Below are 22921 nucleotides of genomic sequence, written 5' to 3' on the forward strand. Positions count from 1 at the left end.
TGTTCAAACAAACGAGCTATCTAATTTTGTAATATTAGCAATTTTTTTCTTTTTTGCGTTTATGGAACGAAGCTTAAAAAGAAGATTGTGATTCGTTATCGAGTGGTTCTCCCCGCCGCTGCAGTTATTGAACCTTGACTCACTAATGAACACCTCGAATGTCCCTTTGCGCCCTACCTGTTACCTACATTCGTATTGTATAACATGGCGGTTATCGATCTGACCTTCGCGCAAGCGTCCCTGTCAATCGGGTCTGTGTAATTTCCCGAAATCTATATTTATATTACCTTTGTATAATAATCTTATTGCACCTAGTTTAAGATGAATAAAGTTCGTATATAATTTACGATATTAAATGTAAAATAATTAATGAAAATTAACGCCAGCCTCATTAGTAAACAAAGCATGTGCATCGCACCGATATCAGATGGTAGTGGGACCAATACCTTGCGTGAACTTTGGTCCAATTGGCCAATATTGGCGCATGCTCTGTATAACCTTTCGTAAAATATTTTCCCAGCGAAGTGTCAGTGACGCAAAAGATCTTGCTTGCTGTCGGTTTACCGGCAGGCGCTAAGATGCATTCTTTATTATTATCCAAATAGCGCGGTCTCGTTAGATACAAAATTTATATAAGATAAATAAAATTATGTATTCAATGTCAATTGTTGTGTAGTGAATATGTATTTAATAATGGACAAGTTGTTTTAGGTAGATCTTAAGGTGAGTTCTTTAACAGGCGCTTGTTATTTTCTTCCACCATACGCTTTGTAGAATGCACATTTTTTTATAACTTAGTATATATTAGGTACCTCAGTTATAATGGGAAAGCTTTAAACTACCTTGGCGGTAGATATGGGTCAGTATACGAGGGTGCGAAGGGTACACGAATGTGAATCATCATAACGGTTTTTTTGTGTCACTGAACCTAGAAGTAAATGAAATTTTTAATTCACTTTTTTACATAAATCAACATACTATAATAAAAATGCAATTATTGTACATGTAATCTTTTTATTTTATCGTTAAATAGTGTTATAACTAGACAAAGGCTTAAAGAATAATACTGAAATATAAAACAAAATCTCTAAGTCGGTCTCTGTCTGTATAAACCATGGATAAAAATCCAATAAAACTCGTCTTGATTAAAGCCTGTTCCCCGGGGATGTTACAAAGGAAGAAGAAAGGAAATTATAGTTAAAACGTTTCAAGTAACTCCACCGTCAAGTCGCACTAAATCGAAATCTGAAGTTAGTACCTATATAATGATTTAATGTTATTTCCTTAAGTTATCCTTAGTTGTCGTTCTCAGGCTTACGGCTAATCCTAATCCTCATTAACTTGGACACTGTATACTTAACACCTAAACATTTGGCACATAACTTCGGCTAAAAATCAGAAATAAATATAAATTAAAAACTTTTAATAAAGTAACGTTTTGTATCTATAGATTGGTCTGATTTATTGTTTTTTTTATGAATATATATTATATATCCTTACGTTTCAAAGATACTAATTACATTTGTATTATTATCATTCTAAGCCTCAACTCTCGACTATGTAGGTATTACCAATCTATCTCTAATTGTTTAAAATAATAAAATATTTCGGTATATATATATACCGAAATCTCATATAATATAATAATGGAAGAGCACACTGATTCGTTGTGGCACAGGCTTTTGCTTATCACAAGAACCAGGGAACTCATTTTAATCTGTAAATTATTTGTTATGAATAAAGAATATTAAAGAATAAACAATAAAGAATATCTTAAATATAATAAAATAAAAAACATTTAAAAATGTTATATCTGGTGAACAAAGACCATACGTACTCCTTTCTAATAAATTAATAAAAACATAAATTAAGTTGTGTTTGGAAAATAATTTCAGTAGATTTCAAATGTTTTAGAGGATTGTTTACTAAAAATACAACCTCACATTAAGTGAAGTATCAACACTATCAATAATAATACAGTGTCGATGAAATGAAAACACGCTCGATATAATTTAGTTTTTCGTATAACTACCTCTAGCGTTCCAGTAATTGAATATGACCATGAACACGAATAGTGCAATTATACTTAGGATAAATTATAACATACCCCAGCGATAGCGATGTTATTATCGATAACATTTTTTTTTTAATTTAAGTAAAGCGAGGGTATTCCTTGTAATTATTGTTTCGAATAATTTAATTAGTTTTTATTTATTTAAAATATGAAGTCCTTAAAAAGAAGATAATAACATATTTCTGTACTATTATTACTATTTTTTTTTGGTGTGTATATGTAATGAATAAATTCAAAAACTACTGCCAAAAATTCTTTCACCATTTTAAATCTACATTTACCCTAAGTAACAGAAGCTATATTAATTGCTTGAAAAGATTCGGGATCCTCAGTAAAACTTAAGTAACGTAACCATGGAGTAAAGAAGCCCTCAAACTTCTTCCGTCGCATGCCCTACGGGAACAATTGATGGTAGAACAAAATTATGATGTACACTATTAAAGAACATATCAATATCAACAAAAAACTTCGCGATACCATAAATTAAGTTTTCAGCTTTTACCTACATTTTGAATTGTCAAATCTGCTATTCCATTTAATATATTACGAAATTATTAAGTCATAGAAAAAAAACTCTCTATCCCTTAAGATTAAATAAGTCAATAAGAGTAAATAAAAAAAACAGGCCGCTAGTTTACTAGGTATAAATACAGTTTAATTATATAAGTAAATACAGTACAGGATAAAAGTAATTATATAAACTTATATATTCTAACTGTATTGGTAATGAATAAAGGACGGCTTAAAATAAGCAATACACATACAAAACTTTACAAAAAAGGTTTAGTAGTGTTTAAATTCTATCTGTAGATATATAGAATTCACTTGTCAAATGGCACATAATTATCTCGATATATAAAACTTATAAATATATCACACCTAGATACAGACAATTTAGTTTTTAATCATAGAAGCCTAAATGGAATGAAATGTATCCCACGCCGATTCCTTCAAGCTCAGTGATTCGTAAAATACTGACTAGACACTCTAGAATTAGATGTTAATATTGGCTTAAAAGTACGCTGTTTTTTTTATTTTATCGATGCTTATAATATTTTCAATGCAAATATTAGGTGTTTATAGAATACCGTTTGAAGTAAATCCTGTTAGAAAAAATACTGTACAAGAAAATGCACTTAACTCTTTTCTAGCTCACCTCGTACCTTTTCTATTCATTTAAATTTCTTTGTTTTTTTATGCAAAATAATTCACGCGCTGGTGACATATTTTTGCGGTCGTTGTGCTTTTTGCATTATTTTAAAAGAATGTTTTCATTAGAATATAGTTTTAAATATTTTTCGTAACTTCGTGCAATTTAAATAAGAAAACTTGATTACCCGCGGTATTATTTTATTATACGAATAAACCCTTTAAACATTACTTAATATGTTAAAATAATCAAATAAACATAATAGTCTCGTTGATTTAGTATGGTTCTAGATATAAATGTTAGCCTAGACAATTAGGTTTAAAAAGTTTATTTGTTTAGAGTTTATTTGATTACACACAATAATGATAATCGCAACTGGAATAGAAGTGTACTCTACTTTTTCCTCTATTAGGTTCAGTCAGGAGAATATCTTCATCATTTTACTAACTAAAACACAATGTTGCCAGCTAATCAATTTAGAAACAATGCCGGACTGGACGTGGCTACTGTTCGCGGCGCTCTTCGGAGCAGCCTCCGCACTCACCGTGCCATTAGCGCTACTGCTGTACTACATCCGCCCTTTTGAAAAGAAGCCACTTGTTGAAGAGGAATTCAGTATACCTGTTACCTTGCCTGCGGTAAGCGTAAACAACATGTTTTTCATATTTTGTACAAAATAAAACAAATATATTAATCGGTCAATACACTCATAGTATACTAGATGAAATCTTTAGTGTACGAGTAGTTACTTAACTAGATGAAACAATGTCGTCCGCAGGGATTTTGTTCAACATTTCTCATCAATCACGAAGCAGTAAGTATAATCTACTTCACGTTTCAGAAGAGAATAAAAAATGCCTCATAAAAACCAGGATAGATTAAAAACAACTTGAAAATCATCCATGTTCCATCATCAGGTTCAGTTCAAGCGTTTGGTTTGGTGGCTTAGGTTATTATTATCATGGTGACTCTTGCCACGAATGGGTTTCGGGAAGGAAAAATTTCAAACGAATTAAAGCAATTAAGTCTCCATTATAAAATCTTAAAATTAGATTAGTTTCCTCCGCCAATGTAAATATAAATAATTGACCCCGATTGTCGCTTTGTATAGAAATAGCAAAAATATTACGGTGTCTGAACGTAAAGAAATTGTATTCGATTCTAGCTTTTATAGTCTCCAACTTTATATTCTTCCACATAAAATGAACGTAAAACGGAGTAATTTATTTTCTCGATCTTTACGATAACTTGCATTATAAAGTAAATAGCGAACCTTCGGTAACATATCTAAGTTCTGTCTTATAAAAACACATTGCTGAAATTTTGATCTACTTATTCAGCTCCTTATGTATAGGTATTCGGTTTGAATTGTAGGTTGGTGTTAACTTTAGAGGGCCGAAAAAAATATCAGTAATACCTTTGTACCACTATTATACTATCTATGAGAAAAGAGTGACCTTGCTAACTGCGGAAGAAAAGTATATTATTGCTGAAAGCGATTTCACTACATAGGTAGTATCAAACAAAGTCGCTTCGTACTATCTGTCCCTATATATGCTTCAATTCTACACAATGATTATTAATGCGCTTTTTTTTAAATAAGTAGTGATTCAAGAGGGTGGTTTCTATGTATAATTCATGCATATTATACCAGAGAAACATGACAATTTTAAAAGTTTCTATAGCGATGGCGTAAATAAACACATTTTTGCAATTGCATTGCAAAAGTTAGCTAAGCCCTACGAGATATTCGTAGGTCATAATAATGTATTACAGTATTGTAGGTACACCCTAAAGAGGTTCATAAATGATTTGTTGCATATAATAACTTTCTGTAGTATATGTAACAGCAATTCACCCATGCGAAGTCAGGCGGGTCGCTAGCATTAAATAATGAGAACCAGTCACTTCATACCAATCAACTTAATTTTACTTTACATGCTAAAAATAAAGACATAAAAGCAATTTATTCTTCTATTCCTGACCCAATAACCCCTGAAAAGTCATTGAACCGAAAAAAAGCAACACGTACTTCAAAGGATTAAAAATTCGTATACAGAAATACATCATACAATAATATCTAAAGCATTCACAATCCAGCCTTGGTTTCAATATGGATCGGTTCTAGTGTTGTTACTTTAGTTTTTTCCGGATTTAAAAAAAATGTACGGAAAAGAACGATAACAAAATCAAAAGTAAAGTCATTCTTTTATGTGCAACGTTTACAACTTTTATGGCTACATGGCAACAGACCTTCGTGGTTAACGATAGGTGACAGATTAGGGGAGACCTTGTTTGGGCCTAAAAACCAATCAACAGAGAGGGCTGCTTCGATGTGTTTTTGATTTCCTTTCCACACACTGATAATAATACAAAAAATAAGCTTTGATGTATGTATATTGTTTTGAGTCTTTTATACAGTTTTTTTTTTAATATTATTTTAATAATTTTATATATAGACATCCTTGGCAGTCTTTTGTTCATTACTTCCGAATTATTTAACGATGATATAACATTTAATGTGGAGATACACTTTTCACTATATAAGTTAATCTAGTGATGCGAAATATAATGTGATTTAAAAAATATTTTTCTAATTAATATTATTTAACTTTAAAATAATATAAATAGTGTTTCTTGCATTTAGATAGTATGTTATTTGGGCATAGATTAATATAAATAAAGGAAATATCAAGATATATTTTTCACTTGTGATAATTTTTAAACCAATATTAAAATGTGGGCCTCCCCCTTTAATAGCTGGTTTGGAAGATAATTCCAACACGTTGCTCTACCACACGGATTGAACAGAATTTTATTGAAATGATACACATGCAAATTTCCTCACAAAACTACATATATTGCTGTACATTTTTTTTCGTCAGATTGACAGGTAATTTAGTGAGAGTTAAACGAAATAAAAGTCGAGCGAAGTTTTGCTTTAAAAATATACCCATGTTTCGTTACGTACCGTTTCGTGTATTAACACTTCCAAACTGCAGTCATTGCGGAATGACTGCAGGCAATGGCGTGTCGTTTGCACCAATAAAGCTTAAATAAACCGAGGTTAACCTTTACCAGACCTAGTCATGTAGGCTGTCTTTTTTCGGATTAATTTCACAGGCATTTTTTAAATATTTTTCTTTAGATCATGTGGGTTAAATCTTGCTAATTCATTCAAGCTTCAGTCATCCGGTGCAATCAATATTTTTGACATACGCAGTGCAAAAGTAAATAAATATAGTAAAAATAATTTTATTCGCTTATAATTCACACAGGAAAGAAAGCTTTTTTGTTTATCTACTAATTACACTACATATAGGTACTAATTATTGTAACAAAGTCCTCCTTCTACCGTTATGTCAACAATTTAGATTTAGCATAGACAATATTACTACTTTTTACTAATTGTTTCACATTGTTTGGTGGTGTGATGAGTGTGAATCCGTCTGTTTTCACAAAGCCCTAGCCCCTACCGCTAAGTGAATTTAATTAACTGAATTCATCTTTTTCTGATTAAATCATCATATATACATATGTATATAGCAAATGCGCCAACTATTTCCTAGATTATAAACGATATTGCTGTAAAGACGAACATACATACAGACATTTATCCTAAAAATGGAACAAGAAGGTAGTTGGTATTGGTATTTTTTTAATATTATCCGGTTTAGAGCTGAACACAGCTTACAGGTAAAAACAATTCTGACAACTTACAAAATATATTTATATACAGGGATATAACCATTGCTCGTTTAGTACTACGATATTTTGTTACACCTTGTACCCTTCCTATAAAACCCTAGGGTTGTAACGTGTTTATACATCAAATAAAAAAAATGTAGACAGGTAATGATGTAACTTTAAATTTTAATCTAGCTATCCATTTCTTTTTTAAATTCAAAGAAACCATGTTTTATTTTGATTAAAATAAATATCTAAATCTAAACTGTATTAGTTCGATAAGTATTACGGTTTTACATTAAAGATGGTTATAAAACAATTTTCCTATTACGACCACCAAAAAATATTTTTTTTTTAATCAAACGTAAATCTTTTAAGTACGTTATTTATTTACAGTATTTATGTAATTGGTTAAAGATCGCAACGCTTTCAAATAGAGCATTTTAAAAATACTTTTAAAAAGAACTTTTAATCGTATAACGTAGCAGCAAATTTTGCAAACAGTTTTGACTCGACAGCCCTAATAGCGCCCTTTATTTAGCGTTACCCTAATTTCGTTTATGTAAAATGTAAACACAAACAACTGTTCGTTTGATGTTTATTAAAAAGTAATTTCAGTAATTTGGTATTATTATTTTGTGACGGTTATGTTTATTTGTTAAATTAAATGGACGGAGACGATAGTCGTTTCAAAAGAACGTGTTTTTACTGAATAAATATTATATTTACTGCTATTTATACCATTAGAAATGACGTTTCGATAACATACAAAATGACTAAGCAGTATGGATTTCGTATAGTGCCTACAAAGTTGTTTTATTGTCATATGTTTTTCAGCATCGACAATTCAGCCTTAAAGAAATATAAAACAGATACTTACGTAATATTATATGAATATTTAATTTTAATCACTATAATTACAGACATAAAAAGATTTTGGCAAGGCGAAGCCTTCAATCAGCTAATTGAAGTTAGAGAAAAACTTTAAAGAAACTGCTTTATGGAAATGTCTATACCATATTTTTTAAAGAAAATAAAACTTTTAAACAAAGGTTTAATTTGTATTATAATATAAATGCTATTTTTGAAATATTTTGTGTATTGGATTGACCGTTCAGGGCAAAATGAAGCCAAGAAAGAAGCTTAGTATTCAAGTTAAATTTTGTTTGAAAAAGAAATTTCCGGCAGTGGTTTTCCCAAACTGCCTTAATTAATCACTGGAAGTGGTTTTTGAGTAAGTTTCGTAAACATGCAATAGCATTTTAAATAAATTTTTGTATAAAATCAGCAAACCAAGGTTATATCCTGGTTCAAGGTTATATCAGGTCCTATCGTGTTTCAACAGTGTAAAATTTTCTTTTCATAGGAAATACTTAACGAGCTAACTCGAGGTGCTGGAAGCACGCCCGAGGGAGCCCTTAATGCGATGCTGCAGTTCATCTTCCAGCAAAGCACAGCAGATACTCGCTGGTTGCGCAGGCGCATGGCGAACGAACTAGCTGAATTACTAGCGAAAACTTCTTCTGGAAAGATTTTTGAATCTCTCACGGTAAGTTTTTAAAAACATTGCTATGTTCCTAAATGTTGTTTATATATTTAAAAAATTTTACTTGTGCAATAAGCTCCAAATTGAGAAGAGGTCCAATTGTAGTGCAGTTATAAACTTTGACTTTGTTATTATGCAAACACATTTTATTTTACACTTTGAATCAGATTAAAAATGTCAAAGAATATAGGTATTTTATCTAATAATCATAATTGCAATCATAGTTCGTGACTACTTTCATTCATGCAAATAATGCTATGACCAATGCATGTACCGACGAACTGTCGATTATTTTTGTTTTTTTAGTTAGATCGAAATGAAATGCGTTATGAGCGAGAGCTGAGATGGCTCAGAGGACGGAGTATGTAAGTCTTAAACAAAGGTCACGCTTAAAATATACTACGTTATCTTGTTCTTAGCGAGTATATCGTGAGGAAACCTGCATGTGTCTCATTAAAATCTGCCACAATAGTATTTACTGGAGCAATGTGAAATAAGCTTCACATATGCTTTAATTTTTTTATGTTGGCAGCTCCGTTCACTGGAAGTAGGCACTGAGTTCCCCAGCATCACTAACCTTCGTCTGGTTAACGGAGACTTGGAAGAAGATGGAGCGAGACTGCATTCTTTAGACTTAAAATTCGATCTAACTTACGATGGCAGCTTCAGAATAGAAGTTGATGCTGTTATGCTGTTAGGAAAAATTGCCAATATCTCCATTACTGGTAAGTAGTTTATTTATTTAAAAAAGGCCTACTTAGTGTCAAAAAAATTGTTAAAAAATTCTTGACTTGATCCGAAATAAAAAGATAAAAAAAAAGATACTTTTCCTCATCTAATTCTTTTGAAAAGTGTTCGTAGTAAGTGCAATTCCAACTTTGTTTCCGACAAATACACAAGAAGGAAATCAGTCAAGATTTAAATACAAACAAGGAAAAAGTTAACTAAACTATCGCAACTGCAACCTGACCTGTTTAATTATCTATGTTGAGATTTATAAAGGGTACCTGGATATACTTGCATTGTTAGATTAATTAAACGTTAGAAATGTACTTGTTTATAGCTATTAAGTTCGAATTTCCTATAATTGGTGTGGAAAATAGTATAGTATAAAAAGCAAATTGAACACGCTTCAATATTAAATCCAGTACTCGAATTGTGCCATGTCATTTTACAGTGGAAAGTTTAAGTGGTAACGTGCGCGTAATGTTCCGGCGTACACCTTACACGCACTGGGCGCTCGCCTTCGAAGCGCCACCTCGCTTGGAACTACGAGTACGAGGTCGTTTCCAAGGGAGGCAGCTCAAACCGAGGCTAGCTGCATTAGTCGCTGCACACATACGACGAGCCGTGGCACAAAGACATACATTACCAAATTATAAAATTCGGTAAGATTATTGACCAAATATATTGACCAAAAAGTTTCACTTTTGTCAATATTAACAATTCCAAAAATATTATTGTTGGTGGTTTAAAAAATCACTAACGTTTTGGTCATACATACGTCATGGTGTTAGTTAAAAAATATGTATTTAATTCCAGATATAAGCCCTTTTTTCCAAAATCAGAACCAGGCAGTACGGATGGAGAAGATGGGCCCACGCCTCATGGTCGACTGACTGTACGACTAGTTGAAGTAACTCGTTTACACTGGTCTGGGAGTAATGGAAGCGTACGCGCAGCCTTAGCTGTTGACTCACACGGATGGGTTATTATTTTCGTTAATACTTCAAGACTTAATACAAGAAGCCTTTTTCTTTTAGTCTACGTTATTGCCATCAAAATCGTCTTAAATAATCGTCAATGCTGAAATCATTAGCTCAACGATAACATTTTAAAGTAACACGAGATGCCTACCAAATTTTTATCAATTAATAATAGACACAAATTAGACAGACCAAAGGAACCTGACGAAAAAAAAACAAGAGTTCTAGATGCATTGGTAGTACAATCCCGATTTTGTATACCCTACCCTAATTAAGCACGAATGTACATGTAGTTATATACCATCAGATGGCTTATTAACTTCGAATTGAGATTGCAATTGTTTATTGATCAAATAAGATATCTTTTTCTTTTTTGCAGGTATCGCTTCGACGCGGAATATTAGTTCTCGACGTAGTACTGCCCGCAGTGTCCGGGCCACTAGGTCTTGTATGTTGTCAAGGAGTAGGAGCAGTATTAGTCGACACGGTTGTACCAATGTCGCCCGCGTACAGAGCTGATCTACGACGTGATGATGTTGTATTGGCTATTGACAACAAACCAGTGAACAATGTTGCACAGGTAATGGATTCTTAGAAATTGGAAATATAAGGTGTCTAACTTGTCTTAAGGATTCGGATATTTTTAAATACAACGTTTAAAGAAAATTAAGCACTGACGGCGTAATTTTTTCAGTTCCAAAATTTAACTTTTACTTTTTTATTATGCCATGAAATACAAAAATATATACGAACATCGAATTCATTTCAAAATTTAAAATTTAAATTTATTCAAGTAAACTTTTACAAGAATTTTGAACTCGTAATTTTACAGGATTGTATTAAATGTAAAGTTTAAACTTACCCAAACAGTGTTCTTTTAAACGTTCGGTATGTAGATTTTATTACATATGTAACATTTGAAGTACAAAGTAATATTAGTGATAATCAGTGCTGTGCGTTAGCTCAGCTTATACTGAGTTGAACCCCTTGCTACCTACATTGTATTCTTTAAATTTAATTATTTTCTTGTGTACAATCGATGTAATGTATGTGTATGTGTAGCAAAGTTAATGGTTTAAATACAATTATTACAACTCCTGCATGTCAGCAAGTAGGTATTAACTACACGCATTTTATCTTATATACATTCTGGTGTTGAATAATTGAATATGCCTAATTGATTCGTGTTCTTTTTAACTTAATTGCTTTAATGTAATGGTTTTGCGGAATCGAACACTTAACGTTTAAACTTCTTGTAAAAACAATGATTGTCACTGATTCTACAAAAGTATCTAATCAATGTTGTTGTGAATATATAAAGCATTGTTGTATATATATTGTCATCCAACTGTAAGTATTTATTGAAAACATTCCGAAGGTAGTTTCTAAAACCAAGATTGTAAAAATCGAGCAGCTCTTTTGGAAAATGGAATCTCTGGAAAATGTTTTTGTAGAAATTTACGAAATATTTCAAAAGCATAAAAGCAAGCAAGCTTTAGCATATATTTTTTTTTTTATTTAAAAACTATTCTTTAACACGATTAGTTGGCTACGTAAAAGTAATCATTTTCTTCAAGACCGGTTCATATAAAGATCTTCATATAAAGATATTCATTGACAATGTATATTTGTTGGCAGGTGGGAAAGCTTTTACGTAGCGTAGAGCGTCGTGCGGTAACAGTTCGTGTGAGAAGAGGAGGCTCTGGAGGTTCAGCACGTAGAGAAGACGAACCTCGAAAATTGCGCACCAACTTTTCATTCCGACGAGTATCTGAGGTCATGGAAGGAGTTCGCCTTCAGGGCATGCGTTCAGCTGCTTCTAAAACTAATTTGACTGTATGATTAATTTTTTTAATTGTGGTACTAGTTATTATATTCTGAACTATAAAGTCCAACGTAGTATAGTGTTTTTCTACATTATTACAAGTCGTAATTGTTAGAATATTTATTGTCTTTTTTAAAGGAGACGGATTCTCCGTCGAAGTCACCGGAACAACAAAATGATGTCGATACCACCGTCAAACAGAAAGCTGAGTCTATACGCCAAATCCCGAAAGCATCAGAAGGCCCCGCAAACTTTGCTCTTCGCAAACGTAGATGTTCTGTTGAAAACAAATCTTCCGACAGTTCTGCTGGAAGCACGCCCCCCGCTTCCGGTGCTAGTACACCACTGCGACAGGTCACCACGAACAAAACTGTAAAACACCCGGATATTCCCATTATCAAAATGGATTCATCAGAGTGCAAGGTATCAGAGAAGATAGACAGTACATTAGAAGAAGAAGAAATGTTCGAAACTGGTGGGCCGAGGCAATGTGAGCATGTAGAGATATGTCAAATGTTTTGGACGAAGACCGTTCCGATTAAGCCAATAATACGATTTGACGAAGAAACCGAATTTAAACTGAATGAAAATCACAAGTACCTGAATATAAACGTCTGGGCCACGGTGCCGGGCGAGAAAGAAGAAGTTTTATTAGGATATCTTAATATACCTTTAGCGGCATTGCTTAGCGAGTGCCAAGATTCAACTGTTCCTCATCATATGAAACGATATCAATTTTTACCACCAGACGTGGATATAAAGTTTAGGTAATATCATTATTAGCTAATTTCGTTTAAAATTAGCTTTTTTGGAAAATACCCCAGTTTCACTACTAGTAGTTTTACAATTATTTTAGCATTGATGTTCCTTATTGATGTTTTTGTATACAACTTGTTCAAAGAATATATTATATTTTATACTCTTTTTAGGGATATTATTGAAAAATTGTATTTTAATATAAATAAATATTTTTGAGTTGATAAAAAAAATGCAATTATTTTAATAATGAACATAGATGCGTATGCAAATGCTTGATTAAGTAAATAATTCGATATAGAGCATATTTTAAGTTACAGTTATTATTAAAATTTATAGTTTTATGCAATAAATTATGCCATTTTATAATATAATTCAAGCAAGAGCCACAAGTTGGCATCACACGCAGGCTTCGAGCCGTGCTTGTGTTTTGGAGACGCACTGGTTTGGTGGGAGTGGGAGGACGCGGGCCCCCGTGCTCCGCGCGCGCCCACCCGTGGCCAAACGCAACCTCGTCCCGCGCACGCCGCGCAACCCGCACATTCCGCCCGCACTGTACATGACTTTGTGCGCACGCACTTCCATAGGTCCACGCAGTGCGACTTTTGCAATAAAAAGGTTCGTGTTTCAACTAAGTGCAATAGAATCACCTACCAAATTGTACTGTCATTGTCTAACAACCTCGAAATATTTATAAATTAAAAAAAAAGATATCTTGATTAGTAAACATACCTATTTTTATAGGGAATAATATTATTTTAGACTTCTATGAATTTCTTTTTATGTAGTGTCAAGTCAAGTCAGTGTTATATTATTATATCATGATTTTCCAATGATTTCTTTTATTTAAGAGGAGTTGAGATTCCGCACCTCGTCGTCAATTAAAATATTGTAAAAAAATATTAAAAAAAGATGTCGAAAGTTCTCTATGTATTGTTTTAGCCAAAAGATTGATATAAATATACAATTTTGTGATTGAAAGCTTAGAAGCAGAAAGCGAATGATATCTAATAAGTACTAACAAAGGTAATAACGTACTTTGCAGATTTATTTATTTAATTCTAATGAATTTAACTTTTTGTGAAACAACATGGAAATGCCTACTATTAATTAACATATACATTTTCAATTATCTTTTTATATAACATATGTGCAACTCAAATAATACCAATTTACGTAACTCCACGTTTTAAATTATTAATATGCTCATTTCTTCCTAGATATGGCTCAAAGATGCGATGCAGTGTCGAAATTGTGGATTATGTTGCCACAAGAAATGTGTCACCAAGTGTCAAGAAACTTCTCCTTGTGTTCCGAGGCAAGACCGAGGTAAATAACCAGGACTTACTGCAAGCTCCTCTGTACTGTAAAAACAACAGCCTATAAATTTCCCACTGCTGGGCTAAGGCCTCCTCTCCCTTTGAGGAGAGAGGAGAGAGAGAGGAGGTTTGGAACATAATCCACCACGCTGTTCCAATGCTGGTTGTCTCTGTACAGTAAATAAGCAAAATTTGTTTGTTTGTATGTCGGCAGTAATCTCCGGAACTAAAGATCCAATTCTAAAAATGTATTCACTAGAACAAAAGCTATAAACTGTAAGTACTGTAAGGTACACCAACACCGCATAAATTGCATCCGTGAAGCCGAGTAGGGTCATATAGAATATACCACCATACAGCAATACTGAGTATTGTTGTGTTCCGGTAAGGGTAAGTGAGCCAGTGCAACGCGCAAAAGGAATATAACCTTTCAATTCTCAAGTTTGGTAGCGTATTGGTGATGTAGGAATGGTTACTTTTTGCTGCACTAATTTATATATGGGTATTGGTGACCACTTACCCTAAAATGTGGGTCCTTATGTCTACCAATGCCTTTAAAATATAAACAGTATTTAGCCGTAAATATATGCTGAAATATTCATAGAAATATTATTCAAAAAAGAGTCTCGTCAACAGAATGTTCCACGATTGTCACTAAACAATACCTCCCAAAAGAAGTTTTAAAAGAAAATAGTAGTTCATGTGTCGTGAAAACAAACGACTGTCAAAAACATTTTCGGACCTTGTGTTATGGCAACTAGATTCCGTGTGCCACGCATTTGCCATTATTCAATTCTGGCAACGGTATAATAACATTTATTATTATAATTGTTACCAACGACATTCGATTCAATTTAAGACACCCGTGTAGGAATTTCTTTGCGTATAACTCATGTACAAATATTATTCAATCTTAACCCTTGAAACCACAACATGAAACACGTAAAAAATAAACTTGTCTTGCTTTGTTTCTCCTCTAATTAACGTTGAAAACGGTTTTGAAATCTCTAGCTCACTATCTATTGTTTTTCTTATTTAAACAACTGAAATATTAATTCGCATTTAATTTTAAATGATTGCTGTGAATATAAACAAAACAGCTTTTACGACATGAGTATAAAGGATACTTCTTGGCCTTATTACGTTTTAAATATCACAGTTGACATTACGCCAAAAGTATCAAACGAGAAGAAAGACAAAAATGCGGCCATTGACCTTATCCTTTTTTCTTTTATATATCAAGCTTAAAAATATACATTTTAAGTAAACAATTCAATAGCGTATCTTCCGTAATAGCTACTAATCTTAGCTTTAATTTATCAATTGTTCTTTCATATAACAGGCTATTTGACAATGCGAAAAATAAATTGTGAATTATTGTAATCAGTGTATATTAAGAGTCTAAAAATGGTAATTTACTAACGAAAGTTGAAAATAATACTTCATTTATTCAAAAATCCCTCAATAAAAATGTATTTTTTCAAACGTTTTTCACGTGACACAAAACGCTCCTGATTGACTGATCTTATAATGATGATCACTTTCTTGTAAACCTTGCTTTTCTACTATATGTACCACAGATTAAAATACAGGAAAGTGACGTCACTGACCCCATTGCAGCGTCATATTGTCCAAGTAGCGTTTTTGCGCGCTATTTAAATATGGAATTTTTAATATGATATTTTTCGGCAAATATGAACTAGAAATAAAAATATCAACTTCTACTGGGTTCCTTAACTTCTACTAAATAATATAAAATCGATTTTAAAAACCAGTCAAATAGCCTATTAGCACCACATATAAAGTTTTAGACCAAATATAATACTATCTTTAGAAAATGTAAAATGTATTTGAATATTTCACATAAAAATATGTATTTGTTACTGTAATAACGAACTACAATTAAACATATTTGACCCAATATAATGTGCGGACGTTGCAAATTTAATTACTGGATAGATTAAGAATATATCTTGCGTAATAGACTTTGTAAGAGCTGTTACATGAAGTTTGATAATTGCATTTCGATGTGTCACGAATAAAATAAAAGTTTAGACGATTGCGTGAATATTACGTGCGAGATGCGAGCAACGCGGATGCGATGTTTCCTTATGTGCCACTATTCCTAATTGTAGCGTTACTCATGTTAAAATAATCGGTGCAACAAACACTAATTATAAGCCAATTACGGTCAAATAAAAGCAGAATTAAGTTCCATTTTAATGGAATTTTCAAACGTTAATTTTGTTATAACTTTACTGTATGTTGTGATATATTTTTTATTACCCAAGATTTACGTGAATTTTAGAAACGGATTGAATTGTAGTATTTGCTAATATGTAATAATTTAATCAAAATAATATTTGGGAATAAATCGGAGATAAAACATGTGCACCCGCCGAAACGGGTCAATCGTGTTTCTATTTTTAGTTCTATATGCGAGGTAATTTCTATGTTTCTTTGTTGCTACTTTAGCTTGTATTTGGCTACTTACTGAAAATAAACAAACTAAGCACTTGTTGTTGTTAAATACAATGTATCTTCAAATAAAATAATAATAATCACTAATAACCCACATAAATATTTAAAGTATGTTTGGCTTTTATAAAAAATAATCTATATTACACACACTGTCACAGCCCATAAATATTGGCGCTGCATAATTTTTTTCTTATATAAATCATTTCTTAGTTAACGAATTCGCCACCTACATTTGGAATATGATGTTATGTCACTTTTACACTGGCTTACTTATCCTTCAAACCGGAACACAAGATCACTAGATGTTACTGCTTAACGGTGGAATATATGATAGGTGGGATTTTGCTGCCCAAACGGACTTGCACAAAGCCCTATGACAAAGTACAAGGACGTCTTTGGTATTCAAACTTAGGCTCACTTTAGAAAATAGCATACGTATGTCGTATATAGACAGATAACTAAATACATTTCGCATTTATAATATTAGAATATATATTATCGGATGGCATTTGTTTTCTTTCAGATCTGAATGCAGGTGGAAGTTGTCCACCACCAGAGTTAATAATGACTGAACCAGATATCATTATAGATCCTGATTCCGACGATGATGAAAAATCTGAAAGAAAGGACTCTTTGGATGTCCATGAAGAAGGTAACAATTGTGGTAAAATACTCATGTATTAATATAAGCTAATTAGAAAAGATGCTCTTTGTTCTTTCTGATTTCTAATACACATCCAGAACACAAATATTATGTAATAGAACTTGATCTTTGTCATAAAACATAAATAATTGAGTTAGAATACAAAATAACTTAGATAGTTACGCTAACGCTAAATGTTTTATAGATGTGCTTTCATTTTTCATTAATATGTTATCTCTCAACAAATTGGTCAACTCAATAGTCAATCGCATGAAAGTATTTTCGAAGATTTGAATGTTTCTAAATAATGTTACCAAGAAACGTTTGATTTTAAATTTAATTTCTCTTTGTACAGACGAGCTTCTTGAATGCTGACGAAAACGTTATTAACTCACCCGGATTCTTCTGACACGTTCCAACACAAATATGTTCAGGTTTTTCTCACTGTCAGTGTTTACCCCAGATCTTTGTGATTTTACGAAAATTTCAGAGAAACATTTGTTTGTGTTAAACGCCTTTTAACGAATAATTTATCCCTTTTAATCATCATGCTAGATGGATGCCTTGATAGTTTACCGTTTAGTAATATATTAGTCCCTATCTGAATTTTGCGGTATATGGCTTCGTGAAATGTTTTTATTTTTGCTTTATTCTTTTGTTTTATATTTTAGTTTTTGTCGTAATAATTTCTTGTATATTATTTTACTATTACTCTTGAGTTATTATAGTATTATTACTCTTGAGTTCAGTGTAGTCATAAATAGGTTTTATAGATAATATCTTGAAGACTGAAAAGTAATTGGAAACACAAATTATACACAAACATTTTTAGCAAATTGAGAACAAAGGAAACAGCATGTCTATAGAATTAGACGCTTATCGCTAAACGGGAAACAGAACGATTATTTGCTGCAAACTAAATATAAATAATAGATTTATATGTGCCTCTATAATATTATTAGGAAATAAAGCGAATTAACTTCGAAATAATATTACCCGTAGTTGCTTGATTTATCGAGCGCATCCAATTAAAAAACCCTCTCTAGCGAGCCTTTCTAGACACCTTCAAGTGCGACCATTTTACTCAACTTTATTTTTTGTGCAATCAGAAGTTTTTTTCCAAATTCTTAACAAATTAAGAAATTTCGGTATTACAATCATAGAATGTACGGTCTGGTTTAATTTATTTTCAAGGATAATGACTCACGTTGAGTAATTGAAAGACAATGCAACATAGTTCTTATGTGTTATCTACGATCTCGTTGAGGTTACCGAGATCCCCGATGTGCTAACCAATTAGTAAAAACTTCATATGAAAATGGATTTTAATTGTATAAGCAATACGATGTATAACGCAATAACTAGTTTAATGTTTTGTATTTATTAGACTGGGGAATGGTTGTACATATTTCCTACGTATATGATACATCTATTCAAAGTGGTGTTTATAATTATTTTATATAATAAAAAAAGTTACCTAATATATGTTTGAAGAAATTATAAAGTTTTGTTAATTGGTCAAACAACATTATTAAAAGTAATTACTAATCGTCAAACACAAGGAAAAGAAATTTATTATTTTCAATTTAATTAGGCATAGAAATAGAGGAAATGTGCGTAATTGCTTAAGACATAAATAATTGTTGTACTAGTGACAACATATACAAATATGATATATTACGGAATCTACAAAACATCAAAGTTATTATTTATATCATCGTAGAGAAATATGTGTTCTTTTTTTGTTTTCATGATAAATTTATTATTATTATTAATATATGTTATATTGTTTTTTGTTGCATTACAAAGGTGGGGGTGCAATGAGTGCGTTGATGGCGGGATTACGACGCGCAGGCTCTGCACACTCCCTATCCGCCCCCAAGAGCAACGCGTCCTCCCGCTCCTTGCCACCCTCACCCAGCCATACTCCTAGGTACAAAATGAGTTTACTATTTATTTACATTTTCTATTATTTTAAATTCGACGTTTCATATCGTTAAACTATGCTTTTTATTATTAAATTCATTTAACGAGGAAAGACCAATGTGTTTTTTTTAAGTTTTTACAAGTCATTGTAACATCAATGACCTTTTAAAATATGATTATCCTTATTATAATTATTTTATGGTCAGGCTTGTGTGAGGCGCTAGTCCAACAATAACATAAGGTTTATGATTAATCGTTGATTGTTTTTTGGTATAAAAACATAAATATATACGGTCAACTAGGAAACAATCACTAGAATCGAACAATCCGTTCGGCGGATGCGGCGCAACTTGGTTGGCTCAAGGCGGCGTCGCAGCGATGCTGCAACCCGCGCTCCGCAGTGCGCTGCCGCCCGATGCGCTTCTCGCCGCTGCACGCGACTCCGCGCCCGATCTCGCCGGCAAGCTCACCCCTACACAGATACATGAAATGGTACAAACTCATACTAGGAATTCTTGATCCTCATAAGTTTATAGATTAAACAGACTAAAATTTATAATGGCAGCTACAAGCGGTACGCGAAGAGCTATCGTCAGTGGACGCGGGCGGCGAGGAGGGCGGCGAGGGGCGTGCGTGCGCACTGACCGCACTCATGCTGCACTGCTGCGCCGCAGCACAGCTCGCACAGCAACGTGCCGCCGACGGCCTCAACACTTGATACCATTAAATGTATTGGTCATTATCATTTGTGACTTTTATTATGCTTCTTAAAGATATCCTCCTAGCTAATAAATATTTCAATTTTTCGGGGTAAAAAGGGTAATAAACGTAGCTATTTATCTAAACTTGGGCGGAAGCTGCATGCGAAATATACTATAATAATATTGTGTGCAATGATATTGTAATAAACAGATATGTTATACCCATACTAAACAACAGAAAAAAGTGTGCCGCGCCGGGGACCGTTTATTTTACATTTCGTTACAAGTAAAAAGGTTAGCTTGATAAAAAACAATAAGTAAAAGGGATAACTAGTTGTTTTAATTACGCAAAACGTATTACTACCTAATTATGATGTATTACAACGTATTACTGGCATAATTATGATGAAAACGACTAAAGGCAAACGTCCCAATTAGGACGTTTTCTAGTCTTCACTTTTTGCGCGTTAATGACATATCTGTTTACTAGAACATCATTGGTTGTGTGTCAGTATTCAGTTTTTTCACTGTATGGAAAAAATAGTTTCGGGTGAAAACCATTTAAATATAACATACTCGTACTTTAAAATGACCTTAAATTACTGCTACAGGTCAAGAATTTTTCTCATATAAAACTTAAAAGTAAGACAATTCAAAATATATTAAAAAAATGAGAATGAACTTAATCCACCACGAGTGATGTACGATGTATGAAGTTCTAAAAATTTTAAGATTATTTTCTTCCACCGCCACTTAATAAGCAAAATATAAGTCTGCCTTTAGTTTAATATTTAGGCTCACTGAAGAACACCTACTGAATTATATCCATTTGAAAATGTGTTAGTTGTCAGAGATAAATAGAGAGATTAAAAAAACAGATTTACAACGTTGGAAATGAACAACACTGCCAAACCTATAAAGTTATATAAACATTTATATTTATCACTATAAAAACAAACTAAACTTAATTTAGATTGAGCTAATAATCCCATCTGGATATTATTCCAAAACAAAGAAAATTCGTAGATTTACAATCGATTAATTCACGAATTACTCATTTCAATATCTCTTCCAAGTGCATAAAAGCTATTTTCCTGTATCACAAATACGGAGCAAAGACCCTCGCGCATATTGAACTGCGTCGAATGTCCGTTTAGAGTGGGAATTGGCTCTTTTCCAGTTTTTCCTGAAATAGCACAAAGGATCGACCTCAACATTTTGCGATGAAAAAACTTCTGCGAAATGTCAGCGGTCGCATTATGGCGGAAAATTTGGTGCGTCACACGCATAAGTGTACAGCTATAATACACGCTGACTCTCACAATGAGCGTAGTCATAGTTACTACTGGCATGTGACGAATCTTGTCATATTTATAATTTTAATGATGAAATATACAGTAAGAGTAACACTTCATAGTTATAATAAAGACTTAAACAATACGATCTTTTATTCACGCATATTACACAGATAATAAAAGTTTATTTAAAAACAAATCTTTCCATTACAAATACTAAGTACTTTTTATAATAGTCTTTTTTTTTAATTCGACGGTTGATTTTTACAAGTGTAGAGATATCGGGGCCATGAAAAATATTTTGAAACTTAATATTTCAATCAAAAGGTCTATATTTCATTCCGTCTAATTTGGCGTAATTTGTAACGTCTGACATTCCAAGTATAAACAATCTAATGCGGAAATTTCAACATGAAGTATACCTCTTCGCTCTGCTTTTTGCAGTGGCGAAACAATTTCGCCGCGATGTACATATTTATGTTCTTAATAAATAAACACTCGTCTCGAACTAGGTCGCAAGAGGAGGAAGATACTTTCATAAATTCGAGGTTACAAGTTCTGAAAACTTTACATTTTATTGTAACATGTTGTCGGGTGTTCGATAACGATTTGAATTTATTTTATGTATGAAGTAGTGGATAACTTTCAAATATAAATAAACATCTAGAGTCTAGACACTGCAAACATTGATTAATAAATACCACAATTATGGAATAGGTAATAAATACACATATCGCAACCCGGTAGAGGCATATAAATCAACAAGAATGTTATTAAATACTCTTTGAAATATAAAATAATCTCTAGGTTCCTAACCATAAGATCACAAGAATGCATGGACATAAAATACTTTGCAATTATACGTCTATCATAATTGATTTTTATGATAGTATGTAAAATTCTTCCACTAATATAGATTATACCTAAGTCCAAATAAATATTATATGACCATAAACATTATATAATCATAGCAGTCTCAAGAACTGGACTCAATGCTCATTGTAGATCAAAATTATAGAACAAATTCCACATAGTGTTTCCTTGTTTACTTTCACGAAAAATAAATAGAATGATTTTAATCGTAGCACGGGACTCGGGAATATAGTCTTGGCATTCATTCAAGGTTGCCAAAGTTGAAATTTTGCGTCTCTGTTTGGCCAAGACATGAAAACAGTGCGTTGAACGGACGCCGGTACGACGTCAGACTGACGCAAATAAATAAGTTTCGTTGTTAAATATGAATAACTAAAACAAAAGAACATGTTTTAGCGATATATAAGATAAAATGTATCTATTATTGTTTTAATTATTTTTAAGTAAAATAATACTTTAATATTGTCTTCTTTATTTCAAGCTTTCTTTTATTTAAGGAAAGAAACAAGCGAATAGACCAGTTATCTGATAAGACAATCAAATTGATAGGTAAGTAGTCACCACACTTGCACTGTATGAATTTAAACCTGTCTTCTAATACCGTCAAGGCGCCTAAAAAAAAAACAAAACAACAGAATAAATAACTTATTTATCCCATTGCATCGCTTTGTGTGATAGTTGATAAATCAAGGTCCATAGTAAATCATTAATAAGTACATTTGTTTTCATATTGATATTGTTAGCGATTATGTAAACACGATAATTTATTTGATACAGGTATATTTACCTACTTTTATAACAGAATGAATCATACACAAAGTGAAATTACAGCAATCAAGTTCTGCAATGAGTTACAACAATGTTCGCTATGCACATGCACAGAGAATTAGGCTGGAAATTTTTATTCGAACGAGCCCGTATTCTTTCACATTGAACTCA

At 32.4% G+C, this 22921-nt stretch overlaps 1 protein-coding gene across 4 annotated transcripts; it reads left to right on the forward strand.

Moving 5' to 3' along the window:
* The first annotated feature begins 543 nt into the window (after nucleotides 1-543).
* On the forward strand, nucleotides 544-19852 carry LOC124539893 (PDZ domain-containing protein 8). 4 transcript variants are annotated; one of them, XM_047117257.1, is made up of 15 exons: nucleotides 544-723; nucleotides 3692-3862; nucleotides 8278-8460; nucleotides 8990-9182; nucleotides 9635-9845; nucleotides 10000-10165; nucleotides 10543-10743; nucleotides 11802-11999; nucleotides 12127-12755; nucleotides 13125-13362; nucleotides 13965-14073; nucleotides 17068-17196; nucleotides 18997-19120; nucleotides 19416-19605; nucleotides 19679-19852. In XM_047117257.1, the coding sequence occupies exons 2-15, from the start codon at nucleotides 3710-3712 to the stop codon at nucleotides 19829-19831; spliced, it is 2877 nt and encodes a 958-aa protein (XP_046973213.1). In that variant the 5' UTR covers nucleotides 544-723; nucleotides 3692-3709; the 3' UTR covers nucleotides 19832-19852. The 4 variants fall into 4 exon arrangements, 2 of the variants coding, with proteins under 2 accessions (XP_046973213.1, XP_046973221.1); XM_047117265.1 differs by having other exon boundaries at nucleotides 19430-19605; nucleotides 19679-19832; XR_006967104.1 differs by lacking the exons at nucleotides 19416-19605; nucleotides 19679-19852 and adding an exon at nucleotides 17543-17633 and having other exon boundaries at nucleotides 18997-19121.
* Nucleotides 19853-22921: the final 3069 nt, after the last annotated feature.

Source organism: Vanessa cardui, chromosome 2 (genome assembly GCF_905220365.1).
Source record: "Vanessa cardui chromosome 2, ilVanCard2.1, whole genome shotgun sequence".
NCBI classification, from domain to species: domain Eukaryota; kingdom Metazoa; phylum Arthropoda; class Insecta; order Lepidoptera; family Nymphalidae; genus Vanessa; species Vanessa cardui.

Coding starts and splice junctions, on each gene's coding strand:
- LOC124539893 (XM_047117257.1), top strand. CDS start 3,710: ATGCCGGACTGGACGTGGCTACTGTTCGCGGCGCTCTTCGGAGCAGCC. Junction 12,756..13,124: donor GACGTGGATATAAAGTTTAG/GTAATATCATTA, acceptor ATATAATTCAAG/CAAGAGCCACAAGTTGGCAT. Junction 14,074..17,067: donor TGTTCCGAGGCAAGACCGAG/GTAAATAACCAG, acceptor GTTTTCTTTCAG/ATCTGAATGCAGGTGGAAGT.